The 19,717-nt window shown below is 37.1% G+C and overlaps 1 protein-coding gene across 3 annotated transcripts in view; it reads right to left on the minus strand.

Moving 5' to 3' along the window:
* The window catches only part of LOC133655360 (zinc finger MIZ domain-containing protein 1-like), a 70,886-nt gene extending 54,817 nt beyond the window's left edge, over positions 1–16,069 (minus strand). For all 3 annotated transcript variants that reach the window (XM_062055439.1, XM_062055438.1, XM_062055437.1), the window contains exons 1-2: positions 15,883–16,069; positions 3,811–3,924 (exon numbers count right to left, since the gene is read on the minus strand). In XM_062055439.1, the coding sequence (XP_061911423.1) occupies positions 3,811–3,924; positions 15,883–15,951 (183 nt within the window). In that variant the 5' untranslated portion in view covers positions 15,952–16,069. The remainder of the gene's footprint in view (positions 1–3,810; positions 3,925–15,882) is intronic.
* Positions 16,070–19,717: the final 3,648 nt, after the last annotated feature.

A 19,717-nucleotide genomic window follows, 5' to 3' on the forward strand; every position in this document is an offset into this window, starting at 1 on the left:
GGTTTTGTAAAACCAATGACAGCAAACCAAACCAACTAAAAGCCCAGTTTGGATACTACTGATCAATGATGACATGCTTCACTCTGCTACACGTGCGGCCCGATCATTTTATAGCTGTTCTTTCCCCGCACTACAGTTGTATTGTGATGATATCGTATCACATTTACCACCTGTAACATGAGCAGTCTCATACAATCCGGCAGAGCTTTGAATCACCGCTGTGAGCATCATCTCAAAGAGACGCTGAAGAGTCCTTGACGTCCACATGCAGTCGTTAGCACAGCTGAGCCCAGCTCCCTGCATGCACCGTGTCATTATCTTACGTAAATACAGTCTTGACGCGAGACCAACACCAAGTATGTATATCTGCTCTCTTATTTATACTAGGAATCCCCTCCATTAAGACGCAGATATACGCGTATGAGCCGCCTAATTAGCGTCTCGACTACGTTACGAGTAGCGCTTCTAATTTCAGCACCTTAATTGTAGCGAGCCGGAGGGGGTTTGCGGTGGCGCTCCATAAGCCAAACGAGCGCCTTTACAACACGCACTTTCAGTCGTCCTCAGCACAGTTCTGAAATTAACCTCCCTAAAATAAACAAGCTGCATGCTAGTTTACGTTGAGGTATTAAAAAACAACATGCGGTACTTTGGACGTGAGGACATCGCCCTCGGGCTCCACATAGTGAGACAATTCCGCAAATTGCTGAACATCTCTTTTCTGTTGTTTTTTTTAAAGCGTTTAGCGTGGTTTCAGGTTGATACAAGCCATAAAGTAGGAAAGAGATTGTAATTTTCTCAGCGGGGAATGAGCGGTTAGCGGTTTCGATGTTGTTGGCGTTGGAAGACAAAAACTAAACGCCCCCAGTCAACATCTTCAATTGGGTTGTTTCTCTAATTAGAGTCTAGTTCAGCTCACCACAGTTAGATTGGGCATTGTAAGGGCGAACTGTAAAGTCGCTAACTACTTAATTAGCGTGACATCGTAAACGCAAAGACACATTTTTAAAAAATGTTGGGTTTTTTGTTGTCTTCTCTCCATTTAAGTTACAAATTAGACGACCAACGGAGAGAGAACAGCGAGTCTACACTACCGTTCAAAAGTTTGGGGTCACCCAAACAATTTTGTGGAATAGCCTTCATTTCTAAGAACAAGAATAGACTGTCGAGTTTCAGATGAAAGTTCTCTTTTTCTGGCCATTTTGAGCGTTTAATTGACCCCACAAATGTGATGCTCCACAAACTCAATCTGCTCAAAGGAAGGTCAGTTTTGTAGCTTCTGTAACGAGCTAAACTGTTTTCAGATGTGTGAACATGATTGCACAAGGGTTTTCTAATCACCAATTAGCCTTCTGAGCCAATGAGCAAACACATTGTACCATTAGAACACTGGAGTGATAGTTGCTGGAAATGGGCCTCTATACACCTATGTAGATATTGCACCAAAAACCAGACATTTGCAGCTAGAATAGTCATTTACCACATTAGCAATGTATAGAGTGTATTTCTTTAAAGATAAGACTAGTTTAAAGTTATCTTCATTGAAAAGTACAGTGCTTTTCCTTCAAAAATATGGACATTTCAATGTGACCCCAAACTTTTGAACGGTAGTGTAACTCAACCCCTTTTGGTATTGCTGCACCGTGATTGGTACCCAAACAAGAGGGTGATTTAGCTGTTTTGGTACTTTGGACATAACACGTGCAAAATACTTACAATAGTCTAAGACAGAAGTGTCCAAAGTGCGACCCGGAGCTAGTTTTTTGTCAGCCCACGGCACATTGTTAAAAATGACATTAATGAAGAAAACCGCAAGAAGGGGAAAAACGACTACATTTGACGGGAAAAAGTTGAAATGTTGATGTGAATTTTTGACCTGTGACACAGTTAATTGTGTATAAGGATTTAGCATAGCTAATAGTTTTTTAACCCTTTTTTACAAAATTTCCAAGTGGCTACTCGCTCTTTTTGGCGAGACTTTGCAACAAACATTAAAGTAAAATGAGGTTTGAGACATATATACTTTGTATATACAATATGTATATATACTGTGTGTATATATGTATATATATAAATATATATATATACTGTGTATATATGTATGTATGTATGTAATTGTAGCAATACAAATATTGTACGTATTCATTTATTAATAATTGTAATGGATACTATATACAGAATATATATATATATATATCAATATATATATACATATATATATATCATACACATAGTATATATACATACATAAACATAGATACATACATTACAGGCCAAAAGTTTGGACACACCTTCCCATTCAATGTGTTTTCTTTATTTTCATGAGTATTTACATTGTAGATTGTCATTGAAGGCATCAAAACTATGAATGAACACATGTGGAGTTATGTACTTAAAAAAAAAGGTGAAATAACTGAAATATTCTAGTTTCTTCAAAATAGTCACCCTTGGCTCTGATTAGACTCTTGGCATTCTCTCAATGAGCTTCAAGAGGTAGTCACCTGAAATGGTTTTCACTTCACAGGTGTGCCTTATCAAGGTTGATTAGTGGAATTTTTTGCTTTATCAAAGGTGTGTCCAAACTTTTGGACTGTATTGTATATATATATATATATATATATATATATATATATATATATATATATATATATATATATATATATATATATATATATATATATATATATATATATATATATATATATATATATATATATATATATGTGTGTGTGGGAAAAAATCACAAGACTATTTCATCTCTACAGGCCTGTTTCATGAGGGGTTTTCCCTCATGAAAAATCTCCTGAGGATTGAGGAAATTATTTTTTCCCACACATAAATATTACGCTCTACCACGGTATCGAGCACTATTTTTTTGGATAATCTAATTAAGACATATATATATATATATATAAACACACACACATATATACATGTATATATATATATATATCTATAAACACACACACATATATACATGTATATATATATATATATATATATATATATCTATATCTTCAAAATAGCCAACCTTTGCTCTGATTACTTTTCTGCACACTCTTGGCATTCTCTCTATGAGCTTCAACAGGTAGTCACCTGAAATGATTTTCACTTCACAGGTGTCATAGTTTTGATGCCTTCAGTGACAATCTACAATGTAAATAGTCATGATAATAAAGAAAAGTCATTGAAATGAGAAGGTGTGTCCAAACTTTTGGCCTGTACTGTACATATACACACACACACACACACACACACATGTGTATATATATATATATATATATATATATATAGTTTATTCTCAAAAGACTACAAGCTACATATTGAAGCTAAACAAGAGTATGTAACTCAAATGTAACCCCAGTGTATAGTTAGTATATATTATGTAGTATATACATACTTTTTAAACAGCTAACGTTGCTCTTTGTTTGAATGCAACATCTGAAAGCAGCCATGTTTTTCCTTCCGTGTGATGCTGATTTTTCAATTAATCACAACCTCCCCCCGCAGGCTTTAGAACAGCTTTGAAATCGTATTTTCCTTTTTTTCCCGCCCGTGATTGCTTGGTGCTTTGAGGACATTATTGCGTTCGTCCCTGAAGTCGTCTGCGCCGGTTTTACAGGCTTTTTCTTGCCACCTCAAGGAGAGAAATATCCGTTTCTCCCGACCATCCCTCGAGAGAGTTGTGGAAAGAGCCAAGACAGCAGTTGTTTTAGCGGCCCTTAACGTGTCCTTGAACCCTGAGTGTGAGGCCGCCAGGGAAGGGAGGACGGAGGAAAGGACGGTTGCTAGTTCAGGTCGGTGGCTTACCGTTAGACATCCCATCAGGCTTTGCTCGAAAGGGCGCTGGAAGGCTCGGGGGTCGCCGCACCAGTCCAACAGCTCGGTGGCGGCCGTTTGGAAATTTGCTGGATTTTGTAAGTGCTGGAGAGGGGAAAAAGAGGGGAAAGGCTATTAAAAATAAGTCAAAACTCCTCGATATTAGTCAATGTAATGCACTTTTTTCACCAAGTACCACCTCAGAAAACACTTGGCTCTCCGAGTGCCACCATAATGACCAACATGAATATACAGTAGCGTAGTAGGCCTAAGTATTCATTAAAGACAAGGCAGAGGTTTTATTTAACAAGGATATTTAATATTTTTGGATACAGTTTGAACAGTAACACTGTGTGACTATTTAAGTGATTCTTTGGCGTACAGTTAATAAATCACTGTGGTATTCAGTGGATCAATGAGCATTTTTCCCTTTTTGTTATATCCGAGGTCTGGTGATTCATACATGCCAACCAACAGGTGGCGCCAAAATGGCCCCCTCCCTTAGCACTTTTCTTACTTCCACGCAAACACAAACAAAAAGTCAAGGACCAAAAAGTGACAAAATCACTTCAACAAAGTATTGACATGAATATAAGACATAATTTTCTCATATTTATGGTGTAATGATTTGTACATGCAAACCAGCCGGTGGCCCCAAGTAATTTCTCTCCAAACCAGTCAGAGGTTTTCTTCCTGTCACTCACTCACACACACACAGACAGCAATAACCAAAAAAGTCAATATAAGACAGTATTTTTCCTGTGTCTTATATTTGGTATCTAGAGATTTATACTGGTGGTGGCAAAAAAAACGTTTTCCTAAGCGAGACGGTGCTTTTCTTCCTATTGCTACTGGCACTCACGTGTCCAAAAAAGTGCCTCAAAATCTGAAAAAGTCGCTTTAATGTATGCATTGGATAATTTACTGTATTGACCAAGATATAAGACGGTATTTTTCCATAGTATTATATGGAGGGTCTTGTGTTTTATACACGCAAACCAACAGGTGGCACCAAACAATTTCTATTCAAGCCAGTCAGAGGTTTTCTTCCTTTCACTCACACACATGTCAATGAACAAAAAAAAGGTGTCTCAAACATGGAGCGAGGTGCACAAAAGGCAATATAAGACGATATTTCCCCGTTTTTGTATTAGGGGGCTAACGATTTTATACATGCAAACCAACAAGTGGTACCAAGCAACTTTTTTAGAGCTTTTCTTCAAATCATTCACACAAACACACACACCCTGTGATTAAAAAATGTGTCTGAATAGCAGAACAAGTCACTTGAATTACTAAATTAACACACATTTAAAATGATAATTTTCCTATAAACCAACAAACAACCTCTCTCCAAGCAAGTCAGAGCTTTTCTTCATGTCACACTAGTGACACAAAAAAAAAATATCTTAAGGGCTGTGCAACTTTTAAAAAGTCACAATGACCAAAATATTACCAAATGACTTTAATGTATGCAGTGGGTCAATTACCTTAATGACCCAAATATAATACAGTACTTTCCCCTAGTCTTATATTGGGGGACTAGATGTTTATACATGCATCCAGCAGGTGGCACTACATGATTTCCCTACAAACAAGTCTTTTCTACCTATCACTCACACACCACATGATTAATCGCTTACCCCTTAATACAAAATCAGGGGGAAATGTCGTCTTATACAGGGTCTCTGCAGGTTTCAACATGTCAAATTTAAGTTTTTTTAAGACTTCTTTTTGTCACGACGGGGTTTTCGCTTACTGCGGGGTCGTTCTCCCAGGAAGGCAAACGGACGACTCCGGACAGGACTTGCACGTAGGAACATGATTTAATTTTAAGAAACACTCAACGAGGTACAAACAGAAAGCAACCCGAAGGCAAGCGTGCCTATCGCACATGGAAGCTAAAGCAAAAACCTAGGACATGAAACTATAGACATGAACCTCACGAAACTGTGGCATGAAACAAACACGAAACTGTGGCATGAAACAACTAGCATTAACTATGGCATAGAACAAACACGAAACTGTGGCATGAAACCAATAGCATTAACTATGGCATAGAACAAACACGAAACTGTGGCATGAAACAACTAGCATTAACTATGGCATAGAACAAACACGAAACTGTGGCATGAAACCAATAATGACGCCAGGACGACTGACTGGCAAGAGCAGGCTTAAATAGTCCTCTGATTAGAAGCAGGTGCGCGTCCTGAACACCAGAGGCAGGTGAAAATCATAAGTAGCCATGGTAACTAAAAAAAACTCAGGTGTCAAACAGGAACTAAAAGAGTCCAAAACATTTTAGATGAGCTCAGGCCCAGCGAAGCCGACGGCGTTTCTGGGTGTTGTTGATAAACGGTTTTCGCCTTGCATAGGAGAGTTTTAACTTGCACTTACAGATGTAGCGACCAACTGTAGTTACTGACAGTGGGTTTCTGAAGTGTTCCTGAGCCCATGTGGTGATATCCTTTACACACTGATGTCGCTTGTTGATGCAGTACAGCCTGAGGGTTCTCTGAACCCTTTGATGATATTACGGACCGTAGATGGTGAAATCCCTAAAATCCTTGCAATAGCTGGTTGAGAAAGGTTTTTCTTAAACTGTTCAACAATTTGCTCATGCATTTGTTGACAAAGTGGTGACCCTCGCCCCATCCTTGTTTGTGAATGACTGAGCATTTCATGGAATCTACTTTTATACCCAATCATGGCACCCACCTGTTCCCAATTTGCCTGTTCACCTGTGGGATGTTCCAAATAAGTGTTTGATGAGCATTCCTCAACTTTATCAGTATTTATTGCCACCTTTCCCAACTTCTTTGTCACGTGTTGCTGGTATCAAATTCTAAAGTTAATGATTATTTGCAAAAAAAAAAAAAAGTTTATCGGTTTGAACATCAAATATGTTGTCTTTGTAGCATATTCAACTGAATATGGGTTGAAAATGATTTGCAAATCATTGTATTCCGTTTATATTTACATCTAACACAATTTCCCAACTCATATGGAAACTGGGTTTGTATATGAATTCATTCACATTGGAAAACAAAATGGTTAAACTAACTAAAAGCACCGGGATGATATCGAAAACATGATTTCAAAAAACATTTCTAAAAAAATGGCCGTTTGGACTGAAGTCACACTTGAAAAGATCAGATTCCAATCGGACTGGGACCACTTCCTGCTGTGGCCTGAACCTGATGCGAAAATATCAGATTTGAAGCACTTTGGATTGTTTAGACTGGCAAAAAAAATCAGATCGGTGTCACTTGAGAACAAAAAAAAAATCACATTTGGTGTGCCTTAGAAGCTTCACTGTTGAGGGACGTTAGCCGCTAGGGAGAATGCTACATTGCGCTGTCAAATTCACAGACAAAGCTAGAATGTATGCATTATCACGATATACTGATAGTATTAATAACACTATCGTCGACCAAATGTGTATTATTTATATTGTGTATATTGTCTGTCTATCTGTGTTGGCCCTGTGATGAGATGGTGACTTGTCCAGGGTGTACCCCGCCTTCCGCCCGAATGCAGCTGAGATAGGCTCAAGCACCCCCCGTGACCCCAAAAGGGACAAGCGGTAGAAAATGGATGGATGGCTGGATATTGCGCAACCATATTTGACACCACAACAAATAGCAAAGGAAGCTGTCTTGAGCAAAATGCTGTAACTTTATACAAACGTTTGTATGACAGTACGATCATTTTGCCTGATGTAACCAACTGTTGTTTTAACAATATTTGCTCCCTAGGGGGCAGCAGATGTCAGGCTTAGATGAGCTCCTGACGGCAAAAGATGTCTCCGTTACGAGGAGAGCGAAGCACATCCGCAGCTGCTAAATTTAGACGGAAGCCAGACCGCACACACGTAATCACGGCGAGCTGCAGGTGGGCGGGTGTTTTCAGACACCTTTCTTCTTCTCTACCAGGGACAATCTGCCCACCGGTGTCGCTGCAGTCACTTGGCAGTGTCGTGCCACAGATGTCCTCCCGCCCCGGTCCCTGAATTTCCCGCCCAGGAGCCACCCATCAAACCTGGACACGTGTCCCCTCGGCCCCTGGAGGGGCGGCTGGGTGTGCACGATCCTGCGTTTGCACCTCCATCATGTAAGTTAACAAAGAGCGTAATGGGAATACGTGGAGGCGTGCGATGAATTGGAATAGAAATGGATGGCAGCCGTGTCAAGTGGCCCCGTCTTGCCCAAACAGCCCAGAGCGGGGCAATTTCAGGGCGATACGGGGAAACAAATTGTGACACATCAGTTTTTATGAATCCATTTGAAGGTTGCACTTCAAGGAACTTGCATTTTTTCAATAATTGTTTTTATTTCTGCAAAAAGTGACCTAAATTCCCCAAATATTCATAATGTGTGCCCAAAGGACACCTAATGTAACAAAACCCAAAACCAGTGAAGTTGGCACGTTGTGTAAATGGTAAATAAAAACAGAATACAATGATTTACAAATCCTTTTAAACTTATATTCAATTGAATAGACTGCAAAGACAAGATATTTAATGTTCGAAAGGAGAAACGTAATTTTTTTTTGCAAATAATCATTAACTTAGAATTTAATGGCAGCAACACATTGCAAAAAACTTGTCACAGGGGCGATTTTACCACTGTGTTACATGGCCTTTCCTTTTAACAACACTCAGTAAACGTTTGGGAACTGAGGAGACCAATTTTTGAAGCTTTCCAGGTGGAATTTTTTCCCATTCTTGCTTGATGTACAGCTTAAGTTGTTCAACAGTCCGGGGGTCTCCGTTGTGGTATTTTAGGCTTCATAATGCGCCACACATTTTCAATGGGAGACAGGTCTGGACTACAGGCAGGCCAGTCCAGTACCCGCACTCTTTTACTATAAAGCCACACTGTTGTAACACGTGGCTAGGCATTGTCTTGCTGAAATAAGCAGGGGTGTCCATGAAAAAGACAATATGTTACTCCAAAACCTGTATGTACCTTTCAGCATTAATGGTGCCTTCACAGATGTGTAAGTTACCCATGCCTTGGGCACTAATACACCCCCATACCATCACAGATGCTGGCTTTTCAACTTTGCGCCTCTAACAATTGGGATGGTTCTTTTCCTCTTTGTTCCAGAGGACACGACGTCCACAGTTTCCAAAAACAATTTGAAATGTGGACTCGTCAGACCACAGAACACTTTTCCACTTTGCATCAGTCCATCTTAGATGAGCTCAGGCCCAGTGAAGCCGGGGGCGTTTCTGGGTGTTGTTGATAAATGACTTTCGCTTTGCATAGTAGAGTTTTAACTTGCACTTACAGATGTAGCGACAAACTGTAGTTACTGACAGTGGGTTTCTGAAGTGTTCCTGAGCCCATGTGGTAATATCCTTTACACACTGATGTCGTTTTTTAATGCACTACCGCGTGAGGGATGGAAGGTCCGTAATATCATCGCTTACGTGCAGTGATTTCTCCAGATTCTCTGAAACTTTTGATGATATTACGGACCGTAGATGGTGAAATCCCTGAATTCCTTGCAATAGCTGGTTGAGAAATGTTGTTCTTAAACTGTTGGACAACTTGCTCACGCATTTGTTCACAAAGTTGTGACCCTCGCCCCATCCTTGTTTGTGAATGACTGAGCATTTCATGGAAACTGCTTTTATACTCAATCATGGCACCCACCTGTTCCCAATTAGCCTGTTCACCTGTGGGATGTTCCAAATAAGTGTTTGATGAGCATTCCTCAACTTTCTCAGTCTTTTTTGACACTTGTGCCAGCTTTTTGGAAACATGTTGCAGGCATCAAATTCCAAATGTAATGTAATTCATATTTGCAAAAAATAACAACGTTTTCCAGTTCAAACGTTAAGTATCTTGTCTTTGCAGTCTATTCAATTGAATATAAGTTGAAAAGTATTTGCAAATCATTGTATTCTCTTTTTATTTACGATTTACACAACGTGCCAACTTCACTGGTTTTGGGTTTTGTACATTACAAACACCATGTTTTGTAAGATACTGTATGTCTCTCTGCTAAATGTATTGCAAAAAACTTTCCATAAAAAAAAAAAATCTGTAAAATAATAAACCAAATTATAGAATCAAATCAAAACAATGCAGATTAGAGAACGTGAAAAAAGGCATTTTCATGTAATCTTTGTTGCGATGGACGTCTCTACCACGACAAAGGTGGCATCTGTAAAGCTGACGTTCCAACATTGTCAAGAAAAGGTAGACAAAATTTAATGAACAAAGCAAATTTACAAATCTACAATAAAATAAACTAAAGATACCACGTAAGTAAGACATGTTTAAAACTGTATTATTAAAATATATTTAACATAATTAACTTAAATCTAAATATTATTTAACCTCACGTTTCAATTAAAACTAGTTAATAATGGATCATATGATACTAAAACTGAAATTAACTTAATTTCTACAATATTAATGCAATTTCATAATTAATAAATTACATTTTATTACAATAATATTGATTGTATTTTATTTATATCATATTATTATTTAAAGAGACTACATTTATCACCGTATATATATTTCCAATAAATACTTATACATAATCATACCATTATAATAATATATATTGTGTAAAACAATATAGTATAATTAAATATACTATATTATTTGTCCCAAAAATTTCAAGTTTTCCACAAATCGCGGAGCATTTTTTCCCCTCGTCAAATCCTCACGAGGCCTGAGTGTATGATTTCATAATTGAAAATGACTGAGGTTATTGTTCAAAAATCAAATTATCCTAATTTTGCAAGGGGACGCTCATTTAAAAATGAGCGGCGTAATGATTTCTGATTTCGCCTTCAAGCTGGCCACTGAATGCGGCTGACACATTCCAATTTCCTCCACTTTATCATCTCGTTCTGCGGTAATTTATCATTGGAGCAACAAAATCAATTTGTTCCCCCGTCGGCTGGACTGGTGTGTGTGTGTGTGTGTGTGTGTGTCACCTCTCGCATGGTGCGACACAATGAGCGAGGCTTGATTTATATTCCTGCTGCCTTCAATGATGCCCCAAAAAATAAATAAAAGCAGCAGCAGACTTTCAATTAAGGCAAACAGCTGGATTGCTTCACAATATTTCCTTAATTATTTGAGCAATTGGACAATGGGGAGAGGATAGCGAGTTAATTGTTCTGATCTCCCACAATGATCATCTCCAGACGGCGTGGCTGAAAGGGCCGCTCTAATTGGCAGGGCATAAATGCTATTTATTATGCGCCACTTCCAAAAAACCCTGATTGTGCGTGGCACAAAGCTGCCTCTATTAGCGGTGGCGGGGCTGCCGGGTTTGAAATGACCCCCACTCTTAACCATTTATGAGCGCCGACGCGAGGTCTACTCGCACGCCGCGGATCTGTCTAATTGACATGTTTACCCATATGACGATAACATCGCGACGTGTTTGTTTAAATCTTTGCCTGGCGGGGTTAACACGCTTAACCTCATTTGGATTGTGTGCACTTTAGACGCTCCCCTTTTGTTGACTTCTTTCAGGCGCTAAGCCGCGCGATCAAACATTTCTTCCACGGAATGCCTTATTTAATATTTAATATCCTGCTGCAAGGACTATAGACCGTTTACGTCTCAAAGGCCTCCATCGGGAATCAGGATTTAGCACCTTTGTTTGCACAATCTTTGTCGTACTACTCGCTAGAAGCTTCTGAAACATAGTTTAAGTACGGATTTTCCTCAATGAAATCTTTCTGCCATACCTTTTAGGAGGTCGCAAATAGGGTTGGGCATCGAGGGTCTTATTTTTTAATAAGTTGATTCCTATATTCAGAATTAGCTGCCAGAGAGGTGCTATTATATCTCTATAAACCGTGTGGAGCCGCTCCCCTATGTTGACAATCCTCAGGCATGTGAAATGTCCTCAAAAACGCGTAAATCTGCGTTTTTAAACATTAATTTTTGCATCAAGATATCACTTACGCGTTTTCAAACATTCATTTTCGCCTCAAAATATCACTTCTGCGTCTTAAACACTAGTTTTCGCATCAAAATATCACTTTCGCGTCTTTAAACATTTATTTCTGCGTCAAAATATTAGTTCCGTGTTTTTAAACATAAATTTTCGCCTCAAAATATCACTTGCACATTTTTAAACTTTCATTTTCGCGTCCAAATCTCACTTCTGGGTTTTTAAACATCCATTTTCGCGTCAAAATATCACATCCGCGTCTTTAAACACTCATTTTAGCGTCGAAATATAATTAATGTTAATGTTAAATTAGTGTTTTCAAACATTAATTTTCGTGTCAAAATATAACTTCTGCGTTTTTAAATATTCATTTTTGCATCAAAATATCATTAATGTTAATGTTAAATTAGTGTTTTCAAACATTAATTTTTGTGTCAAATTATCACTTTCACGTTTTAAAACATTGATTTTTGCGTCAAAATATCACTTCTGCGTTTTTAAACATTAATTTCCGCGTCAAAATATCACTTCTGCGTCTTTAAACACTCGTTTTCGCATCAAAATGTCACTTTTGCGTCTTTAAACATTAATTTGCGCGTCAAAATATTACTTCCGCCTTTTTAAACATTAATTTTTGCATCAAAATATCACTTACGCGTTTTCAAATATTAATTTTCGCCTCAAAATATCACTTCTGCGTCTTAAACACTAGTTTTCGCATCAAAATATCACTTTCGCGTTTTTAAACATTAATTTTCGCGTCCAAATCTCACTTCTGGGTTTTTAAACATTAATTTTCGCGTCAAAATATCACATCCGCGTCTTTAAACACTCATTTTCGCTTCAAAATATCACTTCCGCATCTTCAAACATAAATTTTCGCGTCAAAATATAACTTCTGCGTTTTTAAATATTAATTTTTGCGTCAAAATATCATTAATGTTAATGTTAAATTAGTGTTTTCAAACATTTATTTTTGTGTCAAAATATCACTTTCACGTTTTAAAACATTAATTTTCGCGTCAAAATATCACTTTTGCATTTTTAAACATTGATTTTTGCGTCAAAATATTACTTCTGCGTTTTTAAACATTAATTTCCGCGTCAAAATATCACTTCTGCGTCTTTAAACACTCGTTTTCGCATCAAAATATCACTTTTGCGTCTTTAAACATTAATTTGCGCGTCAAAATATTACTTCCGCCTTTTTAAACATTAATTTTTGCATCAAAATATCACTTACGCTTTTTCAAACATTAATTTTCGCCTCAAAATATCACTTCTGCGTCTTAAACACTAGTTTTCGCATCAAAATATCACTTTCGCCTTTTTAAACATTAATTTTCGCCTCAAAATATCACTTCCGCATTTTTAAACATTCATTTTCGCGTCCAAATCTCACTTCTGGGTTTTTAAACATTATTTTTTGCGTGAAAATATCACATCCGTGTCTTTAAACACTCATTTTCGCGTCAAAATATCACTTCCGCATCTTCAAACATAAATTTTCGCGTCAAAATATAACTTCCGCGTTTTTAAATATTCATTTTTGCGTCAAAACATCATTAATGTTAATGTTAAATTAGTGTTTTCAAAGATTAATTTTTGTGTCAAAATATCACTTTCACGTTTTAAAACATTAATTTTCGCGTCAAAATATCACTTTTGCATTTTTAAACATTGATTTTTGCGTCAAAATATTACTTCTGCGTTTTTAAACATTAATTTCCGCGTCAAAATATCACTTCTGCGTCTTTAAACACTCCTTTTCGCATGAAAATATCACTTTTGCGTCGTTAAACATTAATTTGCGCGTCAAAATATTACTTCCGCCTTTTTAAACATTAATTTTTGCATCAAAATATCACTTACGCGTTTTCAAATATTAATTTTTGCCTCAAAATATCACTTCTGCGTCTTAAACACTAGTTTTCGCATCAAAATATCACTTTCGCGTTTTAAAACATTAATTTTTGTGTCAAATTATCACTTTCACGTTTTAAAACATTGATTTTTGCGTCAAAATATCACTTCTGCGTTTTTAAACATTAATTTCCGCGTCAAAATATCACTTCTGCGTCTTTAAACACTCGTTTTCGCATCAAAATATCCCTTTTGCGTCTTTAAACATTAATTTGCGCGTCAAAATATTACTTCCGCCTTTTTAAACATTAATTTTTGCATCAAAATATCACTTACGCGTTTTCAAACATTAATTTTCGCCTCAAAATATCACTTCCGCATTTTTAAACATTCATTTTCGCGTCCAAATCTCACTTCTGGGTTTTTAAACATTAATTTTTGCGTCAAAATATCACATCCGCGTCTTTAAACACTCATTTTCGCGTCAAAATATCACTTCCGCATCTTCAAACATAAATTTTCGCGTCAAAATATAACTTCTGCGTTTTTAAATATTCATTTTTGCATCAAAACATCATTAATGTTAATGTTAAATTAGTGTTTTCAAACATTAATTTTTGTGTCAAAATATCACTTTCACGTTTTAAAACATTAATTTTCGCGTCAAAATATCCGTTTTGCATTTTTAAACATTGATTTTTGCGTCAAAATATTACTTCTGCGTTTTTAAACATTCATTTCCGTGTCAAAATATCACTTCTGCGTCTTTAAACACTCCTTTTCGCATGAAAATATCACTTTTGCGTCTTTAAACATTAATTTGCGCGTCAAAATATTACTTCCGCCTTTTTAAACATTAATTTTTGCATCAAAATATCACTTACGCGTTTTCAAATATTAATTTGCGCCTCAAAATATCACTTCTGCGTCGTAAACACTAGTTTTCGCATCAAAATATCACTTTCGCGTTTTGAAATATGAATTTTCGCCTCAAAATATCCCTTCTGCGTCTTAAACACTAGTTTTCGCATCAAAATATCACTTCCGCATTTTTAAACATTCATTTTCGCGTCCAAATCTCACTTCTGGGTTTTTAAACATTAATTTTCGCGTCAAAATATAACTTCTGCGTTTTTAAATATTCATTTTTGCGTCAAAATATCATAAATGTTCATTTTAAATTAGTGTTTTCAAACATTAATTTTTGTGTCAAAATATCACTTTCACGTTTTAAAACATTCATTTTCGCGTCAAAATATCACTTTTGTATTTTTAAACATTGATTTTTGCGTAAAAATATCACTTCTGCGTTTTTAAACATTAATTTTTGCGTCAAAATATCACTTCTGCATCTTTAAACACTTGTTTTCGCATCAAAATATCACTTTTGTGTCTTTAAACACTTTTTTTCCCATTAAAATATCACTTTTGCGTTTTTAAGCATTTATTTTCGCGTCAAAATATTACTTCCGCCTTTTTAAACATTAATTTCCGCCTCGAAATATCACTTCCGCATCTATAAACACTATTTTTTGTCTCAAAATATCACTTCCGCATTTTTAAACATTCATTTTTGCGTCCAAATATCACTTCTGCGTTTGTAAACATTAATTTTTAACGTCAAAATATCACTTCTGCGTTTTTAAACATTAATTTTTAACGTCAAAATATAATTTCCTGCGTCTTTCGCATCAAAATATAACTTTTACTCGACGTAAAGAATTTTATTCTTTGACCTGCACGCCACCTTCTGTCTCTGTACTCTAGGGCAGTGGTCCCCAACCTTTTTGTAGCTGCGGACCGGTCAACGCTTGAAAATTTGTCCCACGGACCGGTGGGAGGCAGGGTGCGGGGGGGTGTATTTATAAAATTTTTTATTTTTTATTTTTTTTACATAAAGAAATACAATCATGTGCGCTTACGGACTGTATCCCTGCAGACTGTATTGATCTGTATTGAAATATAATGTATATATTGTGTTTTTTATGTTGATTTAATTTAAAATAAATAAATAAATAAATAAATTTTAAAAAAAATAATTTCTTGTGCCAATCGGTCCGCGGACCAGTACCGGGCCGCGGCCCGGTGGTTGGGGACCACTGCTCTAGGGTAACGGCAACAGCCGACATGCCCCACCATGACCATTATGAAGAAAATGCCAATTCAGTATCAGTGCAGTGTCACTACAGCTAGTGAGCGTGCCATACACTCGCCAAGGAGCTATTTCACCAACAGCAGTGTTTAAAAGCTGCCTCTCACCTGTTTGATACACTGCAGCCGGTCATTGGTCTGCTGGATGTGTCTGTCCATGGACGGAATGGAGTTCATGTTGTTTGTCCCTCTTTGGCCCCTACCTGCCAGCCATTAAACTGCAGCGCTCTGCAACACAAACACAACATATGACACTTTAGTGTGTGTGTGTTGAGGTGTGTGTGTGTGTTGTAAACCAGAGTGTGGAGGTATTGATTTGTCAGGTGACAAACGCCACAGAGATCACCCGTCCTTAGCCCCCCTGACACCCCCTAACAAGGACTGACGCTTGCCCCCCATGCCCCCTGGAGGACACTTGGGTGAGGACGTCTTGACGGCGTCGCATCACCTCAGGGTGAAAGGACACGCACTCTGACACACACACACGCGTTATTCGGAGAACCTGACAAGTGGTCCCTCGTTTGTGTTACTTGACCATTATGCCCACGGACAGTAAACGCCAGTTAATCGTCGGATAGGTCGCCTACTTGAAGAATAAAAACAAACAAACCCCGTGGCACGAATAAACTTTGTTTCCTTTAAGGAAAATACATATTAGCTGGTGCCCACTAGGGGACTTTAATTACATTTAGTATAATCCAATAGGGACCTTTCCCCATTTAAATGCCGGGTGCATCATTTATTCTAATAAATAAATGCCAGACCTCAAATAGACAATTGCTTTTATTCCTTGGCAAAAACCAAACACACGATGGTCAATCAGACAACAGTTAGTTCACAGTTGCATCTGCCATCTTAATGAATAACCCTCAAATAGACTGTTCCTTTTATCAAATACATAGCATGTACTGTAAATACCCTCATGATTATCTATTAGACAAAATGACCTTACTAGTGAACAAGTACACCATAGGTTTTAATAAATAAATGCCACACCTCAAATATACACATCACTTTTCACCCCAAATAGGGAACAAAATCACAGATGGTGCCACTACAGGGGTATGATTATGCTATGTCATTGATCACCAAGTCTGTCTTCTATTTCAACAAATAAATGCCACACCTCAAATATACACCTCCCTTTGTCCCCAAAGAGGAAGCAAAATAGCAAGGTAGTGCTACTACAGGGCTCCGATTATGCTACCTTGATAACATTAAGACCATTAATCACCAGGTGTGTCTTCTATTTTAATGAATAAACGCCACCCCTCAAATATACACCTCCCTTTTTCCCCAAAACAGGGAACAAATGAACAGATGGTGCCACTACAAGGGTAGGATTATGCTACCTTGATAACATTAATACAATTAATCACCGGTTGTGTCTTTTATTTTAATAAATAAATGCCGCACCTCAAATATACACCTCCCTTTGTCCCCAAAGAGGGAGCAAAATAGCAGGTGTTGCTACTACAAGGGTATGATTATGCTACCTTAATAACATTAATACCATTATACACCGGTTGGGTCTTCTATTTTAATGAATGAATGCCACTCCTCAAATATACACATCCCTTTTTTCCCCAAACAGGGATCAAAATAGCAGGTGTTGCTACTACAAGGGTATGATTATGCTACCTTAATAATATTAATACCATTAATCCCCAGTTGTGTCTTCTATTTTAATGAATGAATGCCACCCCTCAAATATACACCTCCCTTTTCCCCCAAAACAGGTAACAAATGAACAGATGGTGCCACTACAAGGGTATGATTATGCTACCTTAATAACATCAATACCATTAATCCCCGGTTGTGTCTTCTATTTTAATGAATGAATGCCACCCCTCAAATATACACCTCCCTTTTCCCCCAAAACGGGTAACAAATGAACAGATGGTGCCACTACAAGGGTATGATTATGCTACCTTGATAACATTAATCACAATAAATACCACCCCTCAAATATACACCTTCCCGTTTACCCTAAACTGGGAACAAAATAACAGTGGGTGCCAACACAGGGGTATGATTATGCTACCTAGATAACATTAATAGTATTATTCACCAGGTGTGTCTCCTATTTTAATAAATAAATGCCACACCTCTAATATACACCTCCCTTTTTCCAACAAAAAGGGAACAAAATAACAGGTGGTGCCACTATACAAGTTTGATCATGCTACCTTGATAACATTAATACCAATAATCACCGGTTGTGTCTTCTATTTTAATGAAAAAATGCCACCCCTCAAATATACACCTCCCTTTTTCCAACAAAAAGGGAACAAAATAACAACTGGTGCCACTACAAAGGTATTATTATGCTACATTGATAACATTAATAGTATTATTCACCAGGTGTGTCTCCTATTTTAATAAATAAATGCCACCCCTCAAATATACACCTTCCTTTTTCTCCAAAACAGGGAACAAATGAACATATGGTGCCACCACAGGGGTATGATTATGCTACCTTGATAACAATAATTATATTATTCACCAGGTGTGTCTCCTATTTTGATAAATAAATGCCACCCCTCAAATATACACCTCCCTTTTTCCAACAAAAAGGGAACAAAATAACAGGGGGTGCTACTATACGAGTATGATCATGCTACCTTCACAACATTAACACTTTAAATTGACATATTCCCTATAACAAACAAAAAAACTGTTACTAAGCGGCATCATTCTCCAATAATGTATACCTGGCGGTATAGCTCGGTTGGTAGAGTGGCCGTGCCAGCAACTTGAGGGTTCCAGGTTCGATCCCCGCTTCCGCCACCCTAGTCACTGCCGTTGTGTCCTTGGGCAAGACACTTTACCCACCGGCTCCCAGTGCCACCCACACTGGTTTAAATGTAACTTAGATATTGGGTTTCTCTATGTAAAAGCGCTTTGAGTCACTAGAGAAAAGCGCTATATAAATGTAATTAAAATTTAAAAAAAGAAGTAAATGCCACACCTCATATTGTTGCTTTCTTTGGTACTATACTTGTAGGTACTGTAACGTCACTCTGGGTTATACTATTAGAGATGTCCGATATTATCGGCCGATAAATGCTTTAAAATGTAATATCGGAAATTATCGGTATCCTTTTTTTTTTATTATCGGTATCATTATTATTATTTTTTTTTTTAACTAAATCAACATAAAAAACAGTACACCAACCCAAAAAACCTCCCTCCCCCACTCATTCACACAAAAGGGTTGTTTCTTTCTGTTATTAATATTCTGGTTCCTACATTATATATCAATATATATCAATACAGTCTGCAAGGTATACAGTCCGTAAGCACACATGATTGTGCGTGCTGCTGGTCCACTAATAGTACTAACCTTTAACAGCTAATTTTACTTATTTTCATTAATTACTAGTTTCTATGTAACTGTTTTTATATTGTTTTACTTTCTTTTTTATTCAAGAAAATGTTTTGAATTTATTTATCTAATTTTCTTATAATTTTTTTAAAAAAAGGACCTTATCTTCACCATACCTGGTTGTCCAAATTAGGCATAATAATGTGTTAATTCCACGACTGTATAAATCGGTATCGGTTGATATCGGTATCGGTAATTAAGAGTTGGACAATATCGGATATCGGCAAAAAGCCATTATTGGACATCCCTAATTATAGTGCTATAATAGACCCAAAGCTGCGCATTTGCTAAGTAAAATAATTAATGCCGTACCTCGAATAGATGCCTTTTTTTTTTTTTTTTGCATAATTAAAAAAAAAACGGGTGTGGCTTCGGGGCTTTGATTACTTTTGCTACAATCTGACAGACACCACGCCACAATTTTCATCCATTTAAGTAAATAAACACCCAACCTGAAATAAAAATGACTTTTTATTTGCAAGGGGTAACAATCTTTACAATGAGCACTATGCTTTATTTACACTATTTATTTGTGTAAAAGGTACTTGCTAGTAT

The sequence above is a fragment of the Entelurus aequoreus genome, linkage group LG08, assembly GCF_033978785.1.
Source record: "Entelurus aequoreus isolate RoL-2023_Sb linkage group LG08, RoL_Eaeq_v1.1, whole genome shotgun sequence".
Classification (NCBI taxonomy): Eukaryota; Metazoa; Chordata; class Actinopteri; order Syngnathiformes; family Syngnathidae; genus Entelurus; species Entelurus aequoreus.